This window comes from Drosophila miranda, chromosome XR, assembly GCF_003369915.1.
Source record: "Drosophila miranda strain MSH22 chromosome XR, D.miranda_PacBio2.1, whole genome shotgun sequence".
In the NCBI taxonomy this organism is placed as follows: domain Eukaryota; kingdom Metazoa; phylum Arthropoda; class Insecta; order Diptera; family Drosophilidae; genus Drosophila; species Drosophila miranda.
This window is the reverse complement of record NC_046674.1, coordinates 44,130,130-44,150,942: the sequence shown is the minus strand read 5'-3', so window position 1 is coordinate 44,150,942 and position 20,813 is coordinate 44,130,130. Positions and strand designations below refer to the sequence as shown.

The 20,813-nt window shown below is 47.8% G+C and overlaps 1 protein-coding gene and 1 long non-coding RNA gene across 2 annotated transcripts; one reads left to right on the top strand and one right to left on the bottom strand.

Annotated features, from left to right (window-relative positions):
• Positions 1-617: 617 nt before the first annotated feature.
• LOC117186312 lies at positions 618-5,509 on the bottom strand. Its single transcript, XM_033386923.1, has 2 exons — positions 1,919-5,509; positions 618-1,271 (listed from the first exon to the last, which is right to left on the bottom strand). The coding sequence occupies exon 1, from the start codon at positions 5,428-5,430 to the stop codon at positions 4,318-4,320; it is 1,113 nt and encodes a 370-aa protein (XP_033242814.1). The 5' UTR covers positions 5,431-5,509; the 3' UTR covers positions 618-1,271; positions 1,919-4,317.
• A 14,816-nt stretch (positions 5,510-20,325) lies between these two features.
• On the top strand, positions 20,326-20,758 carry LOC117186696. The gene is made up of 2 exons (XR_004471640.1): positions 20,326-20,477; positions 20,538-20,758. It is a non-coding gene; the product is annotated as an uncharacterized LOC117186696 (long non-coding RNA).
• Positions 20,759-20,813: the final 55 nt, after the last annotated feature.

The window sequence follows — 20,813 nt, the reverse complement described above, 5'->3', positions numbered from 1 at the left end:
AATGTTGCGGAGGGTTAATGCGTTCCGAGGAGAAATAATGTTGCGGAGGGTTAATGCGCTCCGAGGGGAAAGGTGGCGGAGGTTTAATGCGCTCCGAGGAGGATTGGAGGATCGCTGGGGCTGCTGGTGGCTGCTACTGATGCTTACCTCTCCACGGGCCGGAGCCGAACTGATGCTGATCGCTCTGGCAAGGCCCCTTTTATTTCCGAAAAGCAGCTGATCGTACGGTCTGTCCCTAGCGCGTTGTGCTGAGGGGTCCCTAACGCGTTTGTACGGATCGGCTGATAGTGTGCCCGTTGGAGCTTGGGTTATGGTCACACTTGGGGCAGTCAGCTGTGGGTGTGACCGTGGGGGCTGTGCTACGGGCCCATTGGTGGTGATCAGCTGTGGTTGGTTTTATGTATCTTTTATTGTTTGTTTATTTATATTTATTTCTTATGTGGCAGGTCTTCATGTATTTGTAGCTTATGTTCTACTTATCCTACTAATACTTATTTTATAGTCTTCATGGCTTGTCTTGGTGTTTCTAGTGATATTGTTGTGGTGTTTGTGGCGCCGGCGCTTGGTCTTCCTGGCGCTGGGCGTCACACTCCCCCTCCTTTCCCAGTGGAGCGTCGCCAATTGACTTTGTTCGGAACCATGCGCTGATGCGGACATCTCCAGCTCGGCCGATCTTCACCCAACACGCCTCCTGTTTCTCGTTCCGTAGTTTGAACCGTCGTTGAGTGTGTTTTGGGCGGTCGTGGAGTTTTGCTTTGACTAGTTCGATCGCCGTGGTCGCTAGTTCGAATTTTTCCGGGACCTCCCATTCGCCCGGGATGGTGCCTCTCTGGATGGGTTTCTGGGTTTCCGGTTCTGGTGTTGGCCGCTCGGGGTTTAGGTCTAGCACGTCCCGGTCGGACTCTTCGTCTTCCACTTGTTTTGCCCAGGAAAGTTCCGGGCCTTGTTGTTCGCTGATTCTTCGTGCCGTTTGTTCCTGTAGGTTGGCCTGGTTTGCCCAGCTGATCCTCTTTTTTGTTGGGATTACTTCATTGTGCGTTGCTACTTGTTCTCCTCGAGTCTCGCGCTGTCCTGCCGTGGTTTCCATCGTTTTGTTTGTTGCTGTTTTCCTTGGTGCTGACACCTTTGTTCCTGATACTTTCATCCGTGAGCTGAGTGGGGGGGCGGCCGATAGTAGTTTTGCCGCTCGGTTTTTGTGGCTGGCCTGTGCCATCCTTTCTTTGAATTTCCGGGCCGAAATGTTGAATTTATCTTCTTTATTTTCCATCTGTCTGAAAAGGTAAAGAGAGGGCATCGTTATTGTGTTTGCTTCCTCTAGTTTTGCTGGTTTTAGTTGTGAGACGTGTGCCCGTAGTTTTTTGTTCGTTGTCGTATCTTGTACTGTTATGATCACTGGAGAGGTTAGTTCGAGTACCTTACACGGACCGGTGTATTTCGGTTCTAGTTTCGCTGTTGTCTTGTCGATTTTTTTCGATAGTGGGTGCGTTCGTACCCATACTAAGTCCCCTCTTTTTGGCTTCCATGCTCGCTTTCGCAAATTGTAATGTCTTGCTTGTTTTGCTGCTGCTTCTTCCATGTTTTGCCTGGCTATTATTTCTGTTTGTTTTCGTTTGTCGGTGTTTTCCTGGTTTGTTTGATTGTTGAACCCTGACCCTAGTGTTACCTCGTCGAATAGGTTGCCCGGCAATCTAAGTTCTCTCCCGAATATCAGGTATGCTGGACTAAACCCTGTTGCTTCTGACTTGCTGCTATTTATCGCTAGGGTTAGTTCTGGTAGTTGTTCGTCCCATTTGTTGTGTTTCCCTCCCGCGAATTGTGCGATCATCGTCTTTAGTGTTCGGTTCGCTCGTTCGGTTGGGTTTTCTTGTGGTGTGTATGGTGCCGTGAATTGTTGGGTGATGCCCCACGTTTTCATTACCTGTTTCGTCTTTCTGCTTGTAAATTGTACGCCGTTGTCTGAGATCACTCGCTTTGGTGCACCTCCCCTCGCCAGTATTTTTTCTCTGAACGCCTTTAGGAATGCGTCAGCTGTTGCGCTTCTTGTCGGTGTGACCTCCACCCATTTCGAAAATTTATCGATAAACACGATTAGTGCGGTGTTGCCGTGCGGCGATCTTGGGAGTGGTCCCACGAAATCGACGCCTATTGTTTCCCATGGTGCGTTTGCGATTTTGGTCAGCATTTTGCCTGCCGCTGCTTGCTGCGATACCTTAAATTTTTGGCAGCTTTCGCATGTTCGTACGAATCGTGTTACGTCTCTGCTTGGCCCTGGCCAAAAGTATCGTTGCCTTATTCTGATTTTCGTGCGTCTGATCCCGAGATGTCCGGCTGTTGGGTTTGTGTGATTTTCGGTTAGTACCCTCTGTCTCTCTTGTTTTGGAACGCACAGTTTCCAGGGTTGATCGTCTTCGTCGGTTTGGCTTGGTATGTGTCGGTATAATCTTCCGTGTTTTATGGTATAATCCGTAGCTTCTTTTGGTGTCATCTCTACTTGGTTCCATTTGTTTTGATACCAAGCGCATTCTACGATTTCTGCTATTCGGGTTTCTTCGCGTGGTAAGCGGGAGAGTCCGTCCGCCACTGCGTTCAACTTGCCTTTCCGATATCGTATTTCGAATGAGAATGGTTGCAGTCCCAATGCCCATCTTGCTACTCGTCCGGATGGGCTTTCGATGGAATTTAACCATTTGAGGGACCGGTGATCTGTAATTACGATAAATTGGTAGCCTTCCAGGTACATCCTCATCTTGTGTATACCCCAGTAGATGGCTAGGCATTCTTTTTCCGTTGCGGAGTATTTCGTTTCCTCGCTTTTGAGCTTGCGGCTTGCGTAGGAAATTACATGTTCTCCGTCCGCATCTTCCTGGGTCAACACCGCTCCTAGGCCGCAGTCGCTTGCGTCTGTTTGCAGTATGAATGTTTTTCTGAAGTCCGGGCATGCTAATATTGGTGCTTCCGTTAGACACAGCTTTAGGTCTTGGAAGCTGGTCTCTTGTGCTTCGCCCCACTCAAATTTTTGCCCCTTTTTTAATAGGTCTTGTAGAGCTTTTGCTCGTTCGGTGTACGCTGGTACGAATCTGCGGTACCAAGATGCCAGGCCCAAAAAACTGTGCAGCTGTTTCAGTGTAGTTGGTGCGGTGAGTTCTTTAATGGCCGCCACTTTATCTGGGTCTGTGTGTATTCCTTCCTCGCTCACCATGTGTCCTAGGTATTTAAGTTTCTTTTGGAAAAAGTGACATTTTGCTGCGTTAATGCGTAGGTTTGCTGTCCGTAGTCGTTCGAATACCGTTTGTAGTTTCTGCATGTGTTCAACTTTCGTCCGCCCAATTACGATTATGTCGTCTAGGTATGCGAAAGCGAATGGTTCCATGTCCGGTCCGATTACCGAGTCTAGGGCTCTTTGGAACGTAGCAGGTGCTGTTGTGAGTCCGAATGGCATGACCTTCCATTGGTACAATCCTCGCCCGGGAGCTGTAAAGGCTGTGTAGTGTCGGCTCTGTTTTTCCATAGGGATTTGCCAATACCCTGACTTTAAGTCGAGCGTGCTAATGTATTTAGCCTCTTTAAGCTGATTTAGAATAAAGTCCATCCGTGGTAATGGGTATGCATCCTTCTCTGTTTTTTCGTTTAACAGTCGGTAGTCCACGCAGACCCTCCAATCTCCGGTTTTCTTTTTTATGAGAACAATCGGCGAGCTGTATGGGCTGTGTGATGGTTCTATTAGATCTTGCTTTATGAGTTCGCTGATCTCTTTGTTGATGATTTCCATTTGCGCTGGGTTTCTTGGGTAATACCTCTGTTTGACTGGTCTGTCATCCTTCAGAAATATCCGATGTTTCGTAACATTGCTCACCCCTTCAAGAGTGTTGGATTTTTGTACCTCCGTTTTAATCCATTTTTCGATTTCTTCGTCCGTCGGCTCTGTTACTGAATTTCTTGCGCTTTCCTCCTTTCTCTTTGGGTTTGGTTCCCCGTTGAAGTTTACTGTGGCTTCTCCGCACGTTATTGATGTGCCTGCATCCTTTAAAAATTCCATCCCTAGTATGGGGGTGTCTGGTACCCCTGTCATGATTAGGAATGATTGGGTGGTCTCTTTTCCCCCTAGTTCTACTGTTAGTTGGATTCTCCGTGTTGTTCTCCGAGTGCTCCCATCCGCGAGACGGATTAAATTGTTTTCCACTCCTTCGATGCCTTCTTCTTTTAGTTTTTCGGCCGCCCTTTCGTTTATCATGCATCTTGTTGCCCCTGTATCGATGATTACATCCATCAGTTGTGATCCAATCCTGGCCCATCCTAAAAGTTGGTTCTTGTTAAATATTAATTGTGTGTTGTCCCGCTCAGCTGGTTTTGGGCCACAGGAGATTCGCGGGTTGGTCCTGCGCCCTGTGTGTTTTCCGGTTGTTTTCTGCAGCAGTCTATTGTGCGTACTCCTTGTTTGTTGCAGGTACAGCAGTACAGTACGGGTTCCCTGTTGCATGTTCGGGCCTCGTGCCCATAGTTTCCACATCTTTGACATTTCCTTTGTCGGTATTGCGTCCTTTGCCAAGCTGGTTTGTCGTTTTGTGGGTTATTCCATTGGCGACCTGTAACCTTGAAGAGTCCTGCATCTGTCTCAATTTTTTCGAATTCCTCTGTGATGATCATGAATTCCGACAGCGTTTGGAATTCTCTCCTCTTCACGTATAGTTTCAGCGGCAGCCGGCAGTTCTGGTATATTATTTCCAGTTTTTCCTGCTCTGTGTAGGTTCCGAACCTCATTAACTTCCTTATTTCTTGGATAAAGTCTCGAACTGGTTCTGTTTCCGCTTGTTTTCGCTCTGCCACTTGTTTTGCAAGCTCCTCTTGGTATCTGGGGGATACGAAGTTCTCTTTTAGTCCGACCTTTGCATCCTCCCATGATGTGACTGGCGCTGGCTTTGTGTGCCACCAGTCTAGTGCGCTTTCTTCCAGAATTATCGGCATTGCGAATACGAGGTGGTCCGGTTCTATCCCGTAGGTTTCTGCTAATTCCTCCATCCTGCTCAGGAATTCTAGCAGCCCTCCTTTTCCTGTAAAGATCAGTTCCCACTTGCGTATTTTTTCTATTATCGCTACTGCTTCTGGTGATCCTTTCTTTATCTGTTTTGGAAATAGCGATTTCTTCCTGCCTGTCCTGGTCTCCCCTTGGCTCTCTTCCATTGTTGGTTTTTGTGGTACTCCTTTTGGTGATTGTTGCCTTGGGCCCTTGGTTCTCGGGCTTCTCCCTCGTGTTTGGGTATTTGCTAGTTGTTCTAGCCTCTCTCGAATATGTATTGGGAGGTCTGTTCTCTCCGAAAATTGTAGTAGTTGTTTCTTTTGGGTTTCTAGTCCATCCAGTTTCTCCAATCCGAATTCCTCGCAATAGTTTTGTAACTCCAGTTTCGTTGCTTGGTTTATCCATTGTTTTGCCATCTTGACCTTTGAGATTATGCTTCTTATGCTACCACAACCTGCTCGGGCGCCACTGTGACGGCGCTTCGGCCGGGGTATGCTCGTCGCGCCGGGTTCCACAGAAATTTGTTTGATCTCTGGATGTGGTAGCTGAAAGAGAGTCTCGTGGTTCAAGAATAAGGCGGGCTTTGAGCGGTAATAAAAGAGATAGAGTTATTTGTATTGTTCTTAAAGGTACAAAGTTTGGTAGTTGCGCGGGTGATTTTCTGCTGGCTCTTCCTTCGGGGTCGTCCTTCGGGTTGGCCGCACGTGGCGGATGGTTGCGGGCGGGTCCTGGTAGTCTTCTGGTCGGTGTCGGTTGAGGTCGCGGAGGTCTAATGAGCTCCGAGGGGAAGAATGTCGCGGAGGGTGAATGCGCTCCGAGGAGAAATAATGTTGCGGAGGGTTAATGCGCTCCGAGGAGGAATAATGTTGCGGAGGGTGAATGCGCTCCGAGGAGGAATAATGTTGCGGAGGGCTAATGCGTTCCGAGGAGAAATAATGTTGCGGAGGGTTAATGCGCTCCGAGTAGAAATAATGTTGCGGAGGGTTAATGCGCTCCGAGGAGAAATAATGTTGCGGAGGGTTAATGCGCTCCGAGGAGAAATAAGGTTGCGGAGGGTTAATGCGCTCCGAGGAGAAATAAGGTTGCGGAGGGTTAAGCGCTCCGAGGAGAAATAATGTTGCGGAGGGTGAATGCGCTCCGAGGAGAAATAATGTTGCGGAGGGTGAATGCGCTCCGAGGAGAAATAATGTTGCGGAGGGTGAATGCGCTCCGAGGAGAAATAATGTTGCGGAGGGTGAATGCGCTCCGAGGAGAAATAATGTTGCGGAGGGTGAATGCGCTCCGAGGGGAAAGGTGGCGGAGGTTTAATGCGCACCGAGGAGGATTGGAGGATCGCTGGGGCTGCTGGTGGCTGCTACTGATGCTTACCTCTCCACGGGCCGGAGCCGAACTGATGCTGATCGCTCTGGCGGAGCCCCTTTTATTTCCGAAAAGCAGCTGATCGTACGGTCTGTCCCTAGCGCGTTGTGCTGAGGGGTCCCTAACGCGTTTGTACGGATCGGCTGATAGTGTGCCCGTTGGAGCTTGTGTTATTGTCACACTTGGGGCAGTCAGCTGTGGGTGTGACCGTGGGGGCTGTGCTACGGGCCCATTGGTGGTGATCAGCTGTGGTTGGTTTTATGTATCTTTTATTGTTTGTTTATTTATATTTATTTCTTATGTGGCAGGTCTTCATGTATTTGTAGCTTATGTTCTACTTATCCTACTAATACTTATTTTATAGTCTTCATGGCTTGTCTTGGTGTTTCTAGTGATATTGTTGTGGTGTTTGTGGCGTCGGCGCTTGGTCTTCCTGGCGCTGGGCGTCACACTCCCCCTCCTTTCCCAGTGGAGCGTCGCCATTTGACTTTGTTTGGAACCATGCGCTGATGCGGACATCTCCAGCTCGGCCGATCTTCACCCAACACGCCTCCTGTTTCTCGTTCCGTAGTTTGAACCGTCGTTGAGTGTGTTTTGGGCGGTCGTGGAGTTTTGCTTTGACTAGTTCGATCGCCGTGGTCGCTAGTTCGAATTTTTCCGGGACCTCCCATTCGCCCGGGATGGTGCCTCTCTGGATGGGTTTCTGGGTTTCCGGTTCTGGTGTTGGCCGCTCGGGGTTTAGGTCTAGCACGTCCCGGTCGGACTCTTCGTCTTCCACTTGTTTTGCCCAGGAAAGTTCCGGGCCTTGTTGTTCGCTGATTCTTCGTGCCGTTTGTTCCTGTAGGTTGGCCTGGTTTGCCCAGCTGATCCTCTTTTTTGTTGGGATTACTTCATTGTGCGTTGCTACTTGTTCTCCTCGAGTCTCGCGCTGTCCTGCCGTGGTTTCCATCGTTTTGTTTGTTGCTGTTTTCCTTGGTGCTGACACCTTTGTTCCTGATACTTTCATCCGTGAGCTGAGTGGGGGGGCGGCCGATAGTAGTTTTGCCGCTCGGTTTTTGTGGCTGGCCTGTGCCATCCTTTCTTTGAATTTCCGGGCCGAAATGTTGAATTTATCTTCTTTATTTTCCATCTGTCTGAAAAGGTAGAGAGAGGGCATCGTTATTGTGTTTGCTTCCTCTAGTTTTGCTGGTTTTAGTTGTGAGACGTGTGCCCGTAGTTTTTTGTTCGTTGTCGTATCTTGTACTGTTATGATCACTGGAGAGGTTAGTTCGAGTACCTTACACGGACCGGTGTATTTAGGTTCTAGTTTCGCTGTTGTCTTGTCGATTTTTTTCGATAGTGGGTGCGTTCGTACCCATACTAAGTCCCCTCTTTTTGGCTTCCATGCTCGCTTTCGCAAATTGTAATGTCTTGCTTGTTTTGCTGCTGCTTCTTCCATGTTTTGCCTGGCTATTATTTCTGTTTGTTTTCGTTTGTCGGTGTTTTCCTGGTTTGTTTGATTGTTGAGCCCTGACCCTAGTGTTACCTCGTCGAATAGGTTGCCCGGCAATCTAAGTTCTCTCCCGAATATCAGGTATGCTGGACTAAACCCTGTTGCTTCTGACTTGCTGCTATTTATCGCTAGGGTTAGTTCTGGTAGTTGTTCGTCCCATTTGTTGTGTTTCCCTCCCGCGAATTGTGCGATCATCGTCTTTAGTGTTCGGTTCGCTCGTTCGGTTGGGTTTTCTTGTGGTGTGTATGGTGCCGTGAATTGTTGGGTGATGCCCCACGTTTTCATTACCTGTTTCGTCTTTCTGCTTGTAAATTGTACGCCGTTGTCTGAGATCACTCGCTTTGGTGCACCTCGCCAGTATTTTTTCTCTGAACGCCTTTAGGAATGCGTCAGCTATTGCGCTTCTTGTCGGTGTGACCTCCACCCATTTCGAAAATTTATCGATAAACACGATTAGTGCGGTGTTGCCGTGCGGCGATCTTGGGAGTGGTCCCACGAAATCGACGCCTATTGTTTCCCATGGTGCGTTTGCGATTTTGGTCAGCATTTTGCCTGCCGCTGCTTGCTGCGATACCTTAAATTTTTGGCAGCTTTCGCATGTTCGTACGAATCGTGTTACGTCTCTGCTTGGCCCTGGCCAAAAGTATCGTTGCCTTATTCTGATTTTCGTGCGTCTGATCCCGAGATGTCCGGCTGTTGGGTTTGTGTGATTTTCGGTTAGTACCCTCTGTCTCTCTTGTTTTGGAACGCACAGTTTCCAGGGTTGATCGTCTTCGTCGGTTTGGCTTGGTATGTGTCGGTATAATCTTCCGTGTTTTATGGTATAATCCGTAGCTTCTTTTGGTGTCATCTCTACTTGGTTCCATTTGTTTTGATACCAAGCGCATTCTACGATTTCTGCTATTCGGGTTTCTTCGCGTGGTAAGCGGGAGAGTCCGTCCGCCACTGCGTTCAACTTGCCTTTCCGATATCGTATTTCGAATGAGAATGGTTGCAGTCCCAATGCCCATCTTGCTACTCGTCCGGATGGGCTTTCGATGGAATTTAACCATTTGAGGGACCGGTGATCTGTAATTACGATAAATTGGTAGCCTTCCAGGTACATCCTCATCTTGTGTATACCCCAGTAGATGGCTAGGCATTCTTTTTCCGTTGCGGAGTATTTCGTTTCCTCGCTTTTGAGCTTGCGGCTTGGGTAGGAAATTACATGTTCTCCGTCCGCATCTTCCTGGGTCAACACCGCTCCTAGGCCGCAGTCGCTTGCGTCTGTTTGCAGTATGAATGTTTTTCTGAAGTCCGGGCATGCTAATATTGGTGCTTCCGTTAGACACAGCTTTAGGTCTTGGAAGCTGTTCTCTTGTGCTTCGCCCCACTCAAATTTTTGCCCCTTTTTTAATAGGTCTTGTAGAGCTTTTGCTCGTTCGGTGTACGCTGGTACGAATCTGCGGTACCAAGATGCCAGGCCCAAAAAACTGTGCAGCTGTTTCAGTGTAGTTGGTGCGGTGAGTTCTTTAATGGCCGCCACTTTATCTGGGTCTGTGTGTATTCCTTCCTCGCTCACCATGTGTCCTAGGTATTTAGGTTTCTTTTGGAAAAAGTGACATTTTGCTGCGTTAATGCGTAGGTTTGCTGTCCGTAGTCGTTCGAATACCGTTTGTAGTTTCTGCATGTGTTCAACTTTCGTCCGCCCAATTACGATTATGTCGTCTAGGTATGCGAAAGCGAATGGTTCCATGTCCGGTCCGATTACCGAGTCTAGGGCTCTTTGGAACGTAGCAGGTGCTGTTGTGAGTCCGAATGGCATGACCTTCCATTGGTACAATCCTCGCCCGGGAGCTGTAAAGGCTGTGTAGTGTCGGCTCTGTTTTTCCATAGGGATTTGCCAATACCCTGACTTTAAGTCGAGCGTGCTAATGTATTTAGCCTCTTTAAGCTGATTTAGAATAAAGTCCATCCGTGGTAATGGGTATGCATCCTTCTCTGTTTTTTCGTTTAACAGTCGGTAGTCCACGCAGACCCTCCAATCTCCGGTTTTCTTTTTTATGAGAACAATCGGCGAGCTGTATGGGCTGTGTGATGGTTCTATTAGATCTTGCTTTATGAGTTCGCTGATCTCTTTGTTGATGATTTCCATTTGCGCTGGGTTTCTTGGGTAATACCTCTGTTTGACTGGTCTGTCATCCTTCAGAAATATCCGATGTTTCGTAACATTGCTCACCCCTTCAAGAGTTTTAATCCATTTTTCGATTTCTTCGTCCGTCGGCTCTGTTACTGAATTTCTTGCGCTTTCCTCCTTTCTCTTTGGGTTTGGTTCCCCGTTGAAGTTTACTGTGGCTTCTCCGCACGTTATTGATGTGCCTGCATCCTTTAAAAATTCCATCCCTAGTATGGGGGTGTCTGGTACCCCTGTCATGATTAGGAATGATTGGGTGGTCTCTTTTCCCCCTAGTTCTACTGTTAGTTGGATTCTCCGTGTTGTTCTCCGAGTGCTCCCATCCGCGAGACGGATTAATCTGTTTTCCACTCCTTCGATGCCTTCTTCTTTTAGTTTTTCGGCCGCCCTTTCGTTTATCATGCATCTTGTTGCCCCTGTATCGATGATTACATCCATCAGTTGTGATCCAATCCTGGCCCGTCCTAAAAGTTGGTTCTTGTTAAATATTAATTGTGTGTTGTCCCGCTCAGCTGGTTTTGGGCCACAGGAGATTCGCGGGTTGGTCCTGCGCCCTGTGTGTTTTCCGGTTGTTTTCTGCAGCAGTCTATTGTGCGTACTCCTTGTTTGTTGCAGGTACAGCAGTACAGTACGGGTTCCCTGTTGCATGTTCGGGCCTCGTGCCCATAGTTTCCACATCTTTGACATTTCCTTTGTCGGTATTGCGTCCTTTGCCAAGCTGGTTGGTAGTTTTGTGGGTTATTCCATTGGCGACCTGTAACCTTGAAGAGTCCTGCATCTGTCTCAATTTTTTCGAATTCCTCTGTGATGATCATGAATTCCGACAGCGTTTGGAATTCTCTCCTCTTCACGTATAGTTTCAGCGGCAGCCGGCAGTTCTGGTATATTATTTCCAGTTTTTCCTGCTCTGTGTAGGTTCCGAACCTCATTAACTTCCTTATTTCTTGGATAAAGTCTCGAACTGGTTCTGTTTCCGCTTGTTTTCGCTCTGCCACTTGTTTTGCAAGCTCCTCTTGGTATCTGGGGGATACGAAGTTCTCTTTTAGTCCTTTAGTATCTTTAGTCATGGGAGGATCCCATGATGTGACTGGCGCTGGCTTTGTGTGCCACCAGTCTAGTGCGCTTTCTTCCAGAATTATCGGCATTGCGAATACGAGGTGGTCCGGTTCTACCCCGTAGGTTTCTGCTAATTCCTCCATCCTGCTCAGGAATTCTAGCAGCCCTCCTTTTCCTGTAAAGATCAGTTCCCACTTGCGTATTTTTTCTATTATCGCTACTGCTTCTGGTGATCCTTTCTTTATCTGTTTTGGAAATAGCGATTTCTTCCTGCCTGTCCTGGTCTCCCCTTGGCTCTCTTCCATTGTTGGTTTTTGTGGTACTCCTTTTGGTGATTGTTGCCTTGGGCCCTTGGTTCTCGGGCTTCTCCCTCGTGTTTGGGTATTTGCTAGTTGTTCTAGCCTCTCTCGAATATGTATTGGGAGGTCTGTTCTCTCCGAAAATTGTAGTAGTTGTTTCTTTTGGGTTTCTAGTCCATCCAGTTTCTCCAATCCGAATTCCTCGCAATAGTTTTGTAACTCCAGTTTCGTTGCTTGGTTTATCCATTGTTTTGCCATCTTGACCTTTGAGATTATGCTTCTTATGCTACCACAACCTGCTCGGGCGCCACTGTGACGGCGCTTCGGCCGGGGTATGCTCGTCGCGCCGGGTTCCACAGAAATTTGTTTGATCTCTGGATGTGGTAGCTGAAAGAGAGTCTCGTGGTTCAAGAATAAGGCGGGCTTTGAGCGGTAATAAAAGAGATAGAGTTATTTTTATTGTTCTTAAAGGTACAAAGTTTGGTAGTTGCGCGGGTGTTTTTCTGCTGGCTCTTCCTTCGGGGTCGTCCTTCGGGTTGGCCGCACGTGGCGGATGGTTGCGGGCGGGTCCTGGTAGTCTTCTGGTCGGTGTCGGTTGAGGTCGCGGAGGTCTAATGAGCTCCGAGGGGAAGAATGTCGCGGAGGGTGAATGCGCTCCGAGGAGAAATAATGTTGCGGAGGGTTAATGCGCTCCGAGGAGGAATAATGTTGCGGAGGGTGAATGCGCTCCGAGGAGGAATAATGTTGCGGAGGGCTAATGCGTTCCGAGGAGAAATAATGTTGCGGAGGGTTAATGCGCTCCGAGGAGAAATAATGTTGCGGAGGGTTAATGCGCTCCGAGGAGAAATAATGTTGCGGAGGGTTAATGCGCTCCGAGGAGAAATAAGGTTGCGGAGGGTTAATGCGCTCCGAGGAGAAATAAGGTTGCGGAGGGTTAAGCGCTCCGAGGAGAAATAATGTTGCGGAGGGTGAATGCGCTCCGAGGAGAAATAATGTTGCGGAGGGTGAATGCGCTCCGAGGAGAAATAATGTTGCGGAGGGTGAATGCGCTCCGAGGAGAAATAATGTTGCGGAGGGTGAATGCGCTCCGAGGAGAAATAATGTTGCGGAGGGTTAATGCGCTCCGAGGGGAAAGGTGGCGGAGGTTTAATGCGCTCCGAGGAGGATTGGAGGATCGCTGGGGCTGCTGGTGGCTGCTACTGATGCTTACCTCTCCACGGGCCGGAGCCGAACTGATGCTGATCGCTCTGGCGGAGCCCCTTTTATTTCCGAAAAGCAGCTGATCGTACGGTCTGTCCCTAGCGCGTTGTGCTGAGGGGTCCCTAACGCGTTTGTACGGATCGGCTGATAGTGTGCCCGTTGGAGCTTGGGTTATGGTCACACTTGGGGCAGTCAGCTGTGGGTGTGACCGTGGGGGCTGTGCTACGGGCCCATTGGTGGTGATCAGCTGTGGTTGGTTTTATGTATCTTTTATTGTTTGTTTATTTATATTTATTTCTTATGTGGCAGGTCTTCATGTATTTGTAGCTTATGTTCTACTTATCCTACTAATACTTATTTTATAGTCTTCTTGGCTTGTCTTGGTGTTTCTAGTGATATTGTTGTGGTGTTTGTGGCGCCGGCGCTTGGTCTTCCTGGCGCTGGGCGTCACACTCCCCCTCCTTTCCCAGTGGAGCGGCGCCAATTGACTTTGTTTGGAACCATGCGCTGATGCGGACATCTCCAGCTCGGCCGATCTTCACCCAACACGCCTCCTGTTTCTCGTTCCGTAGTTTGAACCGTCGTTGAGTGTGTTTTGGGCGGTCGTGGAGTTTTGCTTTGACTAGTTCGATCGCCGTGGTCGCTAGTTCGAATTTTTCCGGGACCTCCCATTCGCCCGGGATGGTGCCTCTCTGGATGGGTTTCTGGGTTTCCGGTTCTGGTGTTGGCCGCTCGGGGCTTAGGTCTAGCACGTCCCGGTCGGACTCTTCGTCTTCCACTTGTTTTACCCAGGAAAGTTCCGGGCCTTGTTGTTCGCTGATTTGTTCCTGTTGGCCTGGTTTGCCCAGCTGATCCTCTTTTTTGTTGGGATTACTTCATTGTGCGTTGCTACTTGTTCTCCTCGAGTCTCGCGCTGTCCTGCCGTGGTTTCCATCGTTTTGTTTGTTGCTGTTTTCCTTGGTGCTGACACCTTTGTTCCTGATACTTTCATCCGTGAGCTGAGTGGGGGGGCGGCCGATAGTAGTTTTGCCGCTCGGTTTTTGTGGCTGGCCTGTGCCATCCTTTCTTTGAATTTCCGGGCCGAAATGTTGAATTTATCTTCTTTATTTTCCATCTGTCTGAAAAGGTAGAGAGAGGGCATCGTTATTGTGTTTGCTTCCTCTATTTTTGCTGGTTTTAGTTGTGAGACGTGTGCCCGTAGTTTTTTGTTCGTTGTCGTATCTTGTACTGTTATGATCACTGGAGAGGTTAGTTCGAGTACCTTACACGGACCGGTGTATTTCGGTTCTAGTTTCGCTGTTGTCTTGTCGATTTTTTTCGATAGTGGGTGCGTTCGTACCCATACTAAGTCCCCTCTTTTTGGCTTCCATGCTCGCTTTCGCAAATTGTAATGTCTTGCTTGTTTTGCTGCTGCTTCTTCCATGTTTTGCCTGGCTATTGTTTCTGTTTGTTTTCGTTTGTCGGTGTTTTCCTGGTTTGTTTGATTGTTGAACCCTGACCCTAGTGTTACCTCGTCGAATAGGTTGCCCGGCAATCTAAGTTCTCTCCCGAATATCAGGTATGCTGGACTAAACCCTGTTGCTTCTGACTTGCTGCTATTTATCGCTAGGGTTAGTTCTGGTAGTTGTTCGTCCCATTTGTTGTGTTTCCCTCCCGCGAATTGTGCGATCATCGTCTTTAGTGTTCGGTTCGCTCGTTCGGTTGGGTTTTCTTGTGGTGTGTATGGTGCCGTGAATTGTTGGGTGATGCCCCACGTTTTCATTACCTGTTTCGTCTTTCTGCTTGTAAATTGTACGCCGTTGTCTGAGATCACTCGCTTTGGTGCACCTCCCCTTGCCAGTATTTTTTCTCTGAACGCCTTTAGGAATGCGCTTCTTGTCGGTGTGACCTCCACCCATTTCGAAAATTTATCGATAAACACGATTAGTGCGGTGTTGCCGTGCGGCGATCTTGGGAGTGGTCCCACGAAATCGACGCATATTGTTTCCCATGGTGCGTTTGCGATTTTGGTCAGCATTTTGCCTGCCGCTGCTTGCTGCGATACCTTAAATTTTTGGCAGCTTTCGCATGTTCGTACGAATCGTGTTACGTCTCTGCTTGGCCCTGGCCAAAAGTATCGTTGCCTTATTCTGATTTTCGTGCGTCTGATCCCGAGATGTCCGGCTGTTGGGTTTGTGTGATTTTCGGTTAGTACCCTCTGTCTCTCTTGTTTTGGAACGCACAGTTTCCAGGGTTGATCGTCTTCGTCGGTTTGGCTTGGTATGTGTCGGTATAATCTTCCGTGTTTTATGGTATAATCCGTAGCTTCTTTTGGTGTCATCTCTACTTGGTTCCATTTGTTTTGATACCAAGCGCATTCTACGATTTCTGCTATTCGGGTTTCTTCGCGTGGTAAGCGGGAGAGTCCGTCCGCCACTGCGTTCAACTTGCCTTTCCGATATCGTATTTCGAATGAGAATGGTTGCAGTCCCAATGCCCATCTTGCTACTCGTCCGGATGGGCTTTCGATGGAATTTAACCATTTGAGGGACCGGTGATCTGTAATTACGATAAATTGGTAGCCTTCCAGGTACATCCTCATCTTGTGTATACCCCAGTAGATGGCTAGGCATTCTTTTTCCGTTGCGGAGTATTTCGTTTCCTCGCTTTTGAGCTTGCGGCTTGCGTAGGAAATTACATGTTCTCCGTCCGCATCTTCCTGGGTCAACACCGCTCCTAGGCCGCAGTCGCTTGCGTCTGTTTGCAGTATGAATGTTTTTCTGAAGTCCGGGCATGCTAATATTGGTGCTTCCGTTAGACACAGCTTTAGGTCTTGGAAGCTGTTCTCTTGTGCTTCGCCCCACTCAAATTTTTGCCCCTTTTTTAATAGGTCTTGTAGAGCTTTTGCTCGTTCGGTGTACGCTGGTACGAATCTGCGGTACCAAGATGCCAGGCCCAAAAAACTGTGCAGCTGTTTCAGTGTAGTTGGTGCGGTGAGTTCTTTAATGGCCGCCACTTTATCTGGGTCTGTGTGTATTCCTTCCTCGCTCACCATGTGTCCTAGGTATTTAAGTTTCTTTTGGAAAAAGTGACATTTTGCTGCGTTAATGCGTAGGTTTGCTGTCCGTAGTCGTTCGAATACCGTTTGTAGTTTCTGCATGTGTTCAACTTTCGTCCGCCCAATTACGATTATGTCGTCTAGGTATGCGAAAGCGAATGGTTCCATGTCCGGTCCGATTACCGAGTCTAGGGCTCTTTGGAACGTAGCAGGTGCTGTTGTGAGTCCGAATGGCATGACCTTCCATTGGTACAATCCTCGCCCGGGAGCTGTAAAGGCTGTGTAGTGTCGGCTCTGTTTTTCCATAGGGATTTGCCAATACCCTGACTTTAAGTCGAGCGTGCTAATGTATTTAGCCTCTTTAAGCTGATTTAGAATAAAGTCCATCCGTGGTAATGGGTATGCATCCTTCTCTGTTTTTTCGTTTAACAGTCGGTAGTCCACGCAGACCCTCCAATCTCCGGTTTTCTTTTTTATGAGAACAATCGGCGAGCTGTATGGGCTGTGTGATGGTTCTATTAGATCTTGCTTTATGAGTTCGCTGATCTCTTTGTTGATGATTTCCATTTGCGCTGGGTTTCTTGGGTAATACCTCTGTTTGACTGGTCTGTCATCCTTCAGAAATATCCGATGTTTCGTAACATTGCTCACCCCTTCAAGAGTGTTGGATTTTTGTACCTCCGTTTTAATCCATTTTTCGATTTCTTCGTCCGTCGGCTCTGTTACTGAATTTCTTGCGCTTTCCTCCTTTCTCTTTGGGTTTGGTTCCCCGTTGAAGTTTACTGTGGCTTCTCCGCACGTTATTGATGTGCCTGCATCCTTTAAAAATTCCATCCCTAGTATGGGGGTGTCTGGTACCCCTGTCATGATTAGGAATGATTGGGTGGTCTCTTTTCCCCCTAGTTCTACTGTTAGTTGGATTCTCCGTGTTGTTCTCCGAGTGCTCCCATCCGCGAGACGGATTAATCTGTTTTCCACTCCTTCGATGCCTTCTTCTTTTAGTTTTTCGGCCGCCCTTTCGTTTATCATGCATCTTGTTGCCCCTGTATCGATGATTACATCCATCAGTTGTGATCCAATCCTGGCCCGTCCTAAAAGTTGGTTCTTGTTAAATATTAATTGTGTGTTGTCCCGCTCAGCTGGTTTTGGGCCACAGGAGATTCGCGGGTTGGTCCTGCGCCCTGTGTGTTTTCCGGTTGTTTTCTGCAGCAGTCTATTGTGCGTACTCCTTGTTTGTTGCAGGTACAGCAGTACAGTACGGGTTCCCTGTTGCATGTTCGGGCCTCGTGCCCATAGTTTCCACATCTTTGACATTTCCTTTGTCGGTATTGCGTCCTTTGCCAAGCTGGTTGGTCGTTTTGTGGGTTATTCCATTGGCGACCTGTAACCTTGAAGAGTCCTGCATCTGTCTAAATTTTTTCGAATTCCTCTGTGATGATCATGAATTCCGACAGCGTTTGGAATTCTCTCCTCTTCACGTATAGTTTCAGCGGCAGCCGGCAGTTCTGGTATATTATTTCCAGTTTTTCCTGCTCTGTGTAGGTTCCGAACCTCATTAACTTCCTTATTTCTTGGATAAAGTCTCGAACTGGTTCTGTTTCCGCTTGTTTTCGCTCTGCCACTTGTTTTGCAAGCTCCTCTTGGTATCTGGGGGATACGAAGTTCTCTTTTAGTCCGACCTTTGCATCCTCCCATGATGTGACTGGCGCTGGCTTTGTGTGCCACCAGTCTAGTGCGCTTTCTTCCAGAATTATCGGCATTGCGAATACGAGGTGGTCCGGTTCTACCCCGTAGGTTTCTGCTAATTCCTCCATCCTGCTCAGGAATTCTAGCAGCCCTCCTTTTCCTGTAAAGATCAGTTCCCACTTGCGTATTTTTTCTATTATCGCTACTGCTTCTGGTGATCCTTTCTTTATCTGTTTTGGAAATAGCGATTTCTTCCTGCCTGTCCTGGTCTCCCCTTGGCTCTCTTCCATTGTTGGTTTTTGTGGTACTCCTTTTGGTGATTGTTGCCTTGGGCCCTTGGTTCTCGGGCTTCTCCCTCGTGTTTGGGTATTTGCTAGTTGTTCTAGCCTCTCTCGAATATGTATTGGGAGGTCTGTTCTCTCCGAAAATTGTAGTAGTTGTTTCTTTTGGGTTTCTAGTCCATCCAGTTTCTCCAATCCGAATTCCTCGCAATAGTTTTGTAACTCCAGTTTCGTTGCTTGGTTTATCCATTGTTTTGCCATCTTGACCTTTGAGATTATGCTTCTTATGCTACCACAACCTGCTCGGGCGCCACTGTGACGGCGCTTCGGCCGGGGTATGCTCGTCGCGCCGGGTTCCACAGAAATTGGTTTGATCTCTGGATGTGGTAGCTGAAAGAGAGTCTCGTGGTTCAAGAATAAGGCGGGCTTTGAGCGGTAATAAAAGAGATAGAGTTATTTTTATTGTTCTTAAAGGTACAAAGTTTGGTAGTTGCGCGGGTGTTTTTCTGCTGGCTCTTCCTTCGGGGTCGTCCTTCGGGTTGGCCGCACGTGGCGGATGGTTGCGGGCGGGTCCTGGTAGTCTTCTGGTCGGTGTCGGTTGAGGTCGCGGAGGTCTAATGAGCTCCGAGGGGAAGAATGTCGCGGAGGGTGAATGCGCTCCGAGGAGAAATAATGTTGCGGAGGGTTAATCCGCTCCGAGGAGGAATAATGTTGCGGAGGGTAAATGCGCTCCGAGGAGGAATAATGTTGCAGAGGGTTAATGCGCTCCGAGGAGAAATAAGGTTGCGGAGGGTTAATGCGCTCCGAGGAGAAATAATGTTGCGGAGGGTGAATGCGCTCCGAGGAGAAATAATGTTGCGGAGGGTTAATGCGCTCCGAGGAGAAATAATGTTGCGGAGGGTGAATGCGCTCCGAGGAGAAATAATGTTGCGGAGGGTGAATGCGCTCCGAGGAGAAATAATGTTGCGGAGGGTGAATGCGCTCCGAGGAGAAATAATGTTGCGGAGGGTGAATGCGCTCCGAGGAGAAATAATGTTGCGGAGGGTGAATGCGCTCCGAGGAGAAATAATGTTGCGGAGGGTGAATGCGCTCCGAGGGGAAAGGTGGCGGAGGTTTAATGCGCTCCGAGGAGGATTGGAGGATCGCTGGGGCTGCTGGTGGCTGCTACTGATGCTTACCTCTCCACGGGCCGGAGCCGAACTGATGCTGATCGCTCTGGCGGAGCCCCTTTTATTTCCGAAAAGCAGCTGATCGTACGGTCTGTCCCTAGCGCGTTGTGCTGAGGGGTCCCTAACGCGTTTGTACGGATCGGCTGATAGTGTGCCCGTTGGAGCTTGGGTTATGGTCACACTTGGGGCGGTCAGCTGTGGGTGTGACCGTGGGTGGCTGTGCTACGGGCCCATTGGTGGTGCTCAGCTGTGGTTGGTTTTATGTATCTTTTATTGTTTGTTTATTTATATTTATTTCTTATGTGGCAGGTCTTCATGTATTTGTAGCTTATGTTCTACTTATCCTACTAATACTTATTTTATAGTCTTCATGGCTTGTCTTGGTGTTTCTAGTGATATTGTTGTGGTGTTTGTGGCGCCGGCGCTTGGTCTTCCTGGCGCTGGGCGTCACAATTAGATAAGTGGTGAAAGTGGATATGTGAAACGTCCAGAAACCGTTTCCGACCATATAATGTATATATATTCTTGATCAGCATCAAAAGCCAAGTCGATAGAGCCATATCTGTCTGTCGTCCCTATGAGCGCCTAGTGCCCAGAGACTATAAGAGCTAGAGCAACGACATTTTGTATCCAGACTTCTGGGACATGTCACTGTTACAGGTATATTTCAAAACTTCGCCCCGCCCACTTCCGCCCCCAAAAAGGTCGAAAATCTGTGGCATCCACAATTTCAAAGATACGAGAAAACGCAGAATCGTAGAGAATGATTATATCTTCTAGACTGCAGAATCTGATGAAAAAAATTTCATTCTCTTCGCTCTGTCTCTCTCTAACACACAGGTTTCATGGTCGGCTTTGCCTATTGCTAAAAGTGAGTTCCTAGATCTCAGAGACTATAAAAGCTAGAGCAACCAAATTTTTGATCCACACTCCTGTGATATCGGACCTTGACGAGCTAGTTTCAAAATTTCGCCACACCCCCCTCCGCCCCCGCAAAGGACGAAAATCTGGGGCATCCACAAAACTCAGAGACTATTAAGGCTAGAGCAACCAAATTTGGTATCCACACTCCTGTTAGATGTCATTAAACAACGTATATCTCAAAATTTCGGCGTCTGCCGGAGTTAGTATCGGGTATAAATGTAGAGTTGCGGTCGGCACAGCACCTCACAACAATCCCTTCCGTTTTTTTTTTAATTTCCGAATCGAGGAATGTAGACAGAGAGTTACTTTTACAATAATGGGATCACAATATTTCAGACAAAATTTAAGCTCCATGGCGAACCAAGTTTGAGCTAAGAAAAATTATTCCTAGTCAATACGGCATGAGAACCCAATTCTTGGCCTGCTTGATCTGCCCATTCCTTACAATATACCAAAATATACCCATCATGTGTTTTAGAGCCCCCTTTGGAATTCTGAAGCCGAAATTACCAACCCTTCTCTGGACAGACATGTTTTGTTGTGGGGATGTGCATTTTACCGAATATTCGGTATTTTAATATTTTATTATTCTTATTATTATATATAACTGTTATATAAGCTATATAACTGTTATTCCGCAGAACATCAATTTGCAAAGTACCCAGCTAGCACAATAGCAGCATCGAGTATAGCCGCTTCAATGAGTGGGCTAAAATGTCATCTTCGCACAGGCCATAATCTTCCCTTTTTATTAGGTCTACTTACGGACTTAACCAGCATCGAACAAGTTTGTATAAGAAAGATTGAAGTCCAAGGCATTGACTAAATTTTATTTTTATATAAATAGGTTCAACTGCAAGAGTGTATGTTGCATATGGAGAACATTTTTGAAGAGCACAGTCGCAACCTGCAGCCGTTTTTTGTTGACATTCAACCTCCTAACTCTGCAAAAATGTACTGCCAGAGACGTAATCAGACTCATCCAAACCAGCAATATCATCAGCAGCGCCCGCAACGCATGAGGCAAATGCCAATACCCTCCCTAACATTTACTACTGCTGACACCAACGCTGATCAAAATTGCTTTAAGGCTACCCTACCCTATCGGACGCAAACATTTAAG

Bases quoted from the DNA above. Each gene is read 5' to 3' on its own strand.
- LOC117186312 (XM_033386923.1), bottom strand. From the start codon at position 5,430: ATGGCAAAACAATGGATAAACCAAGCAACGAAACTGGAGTTACAAAAC.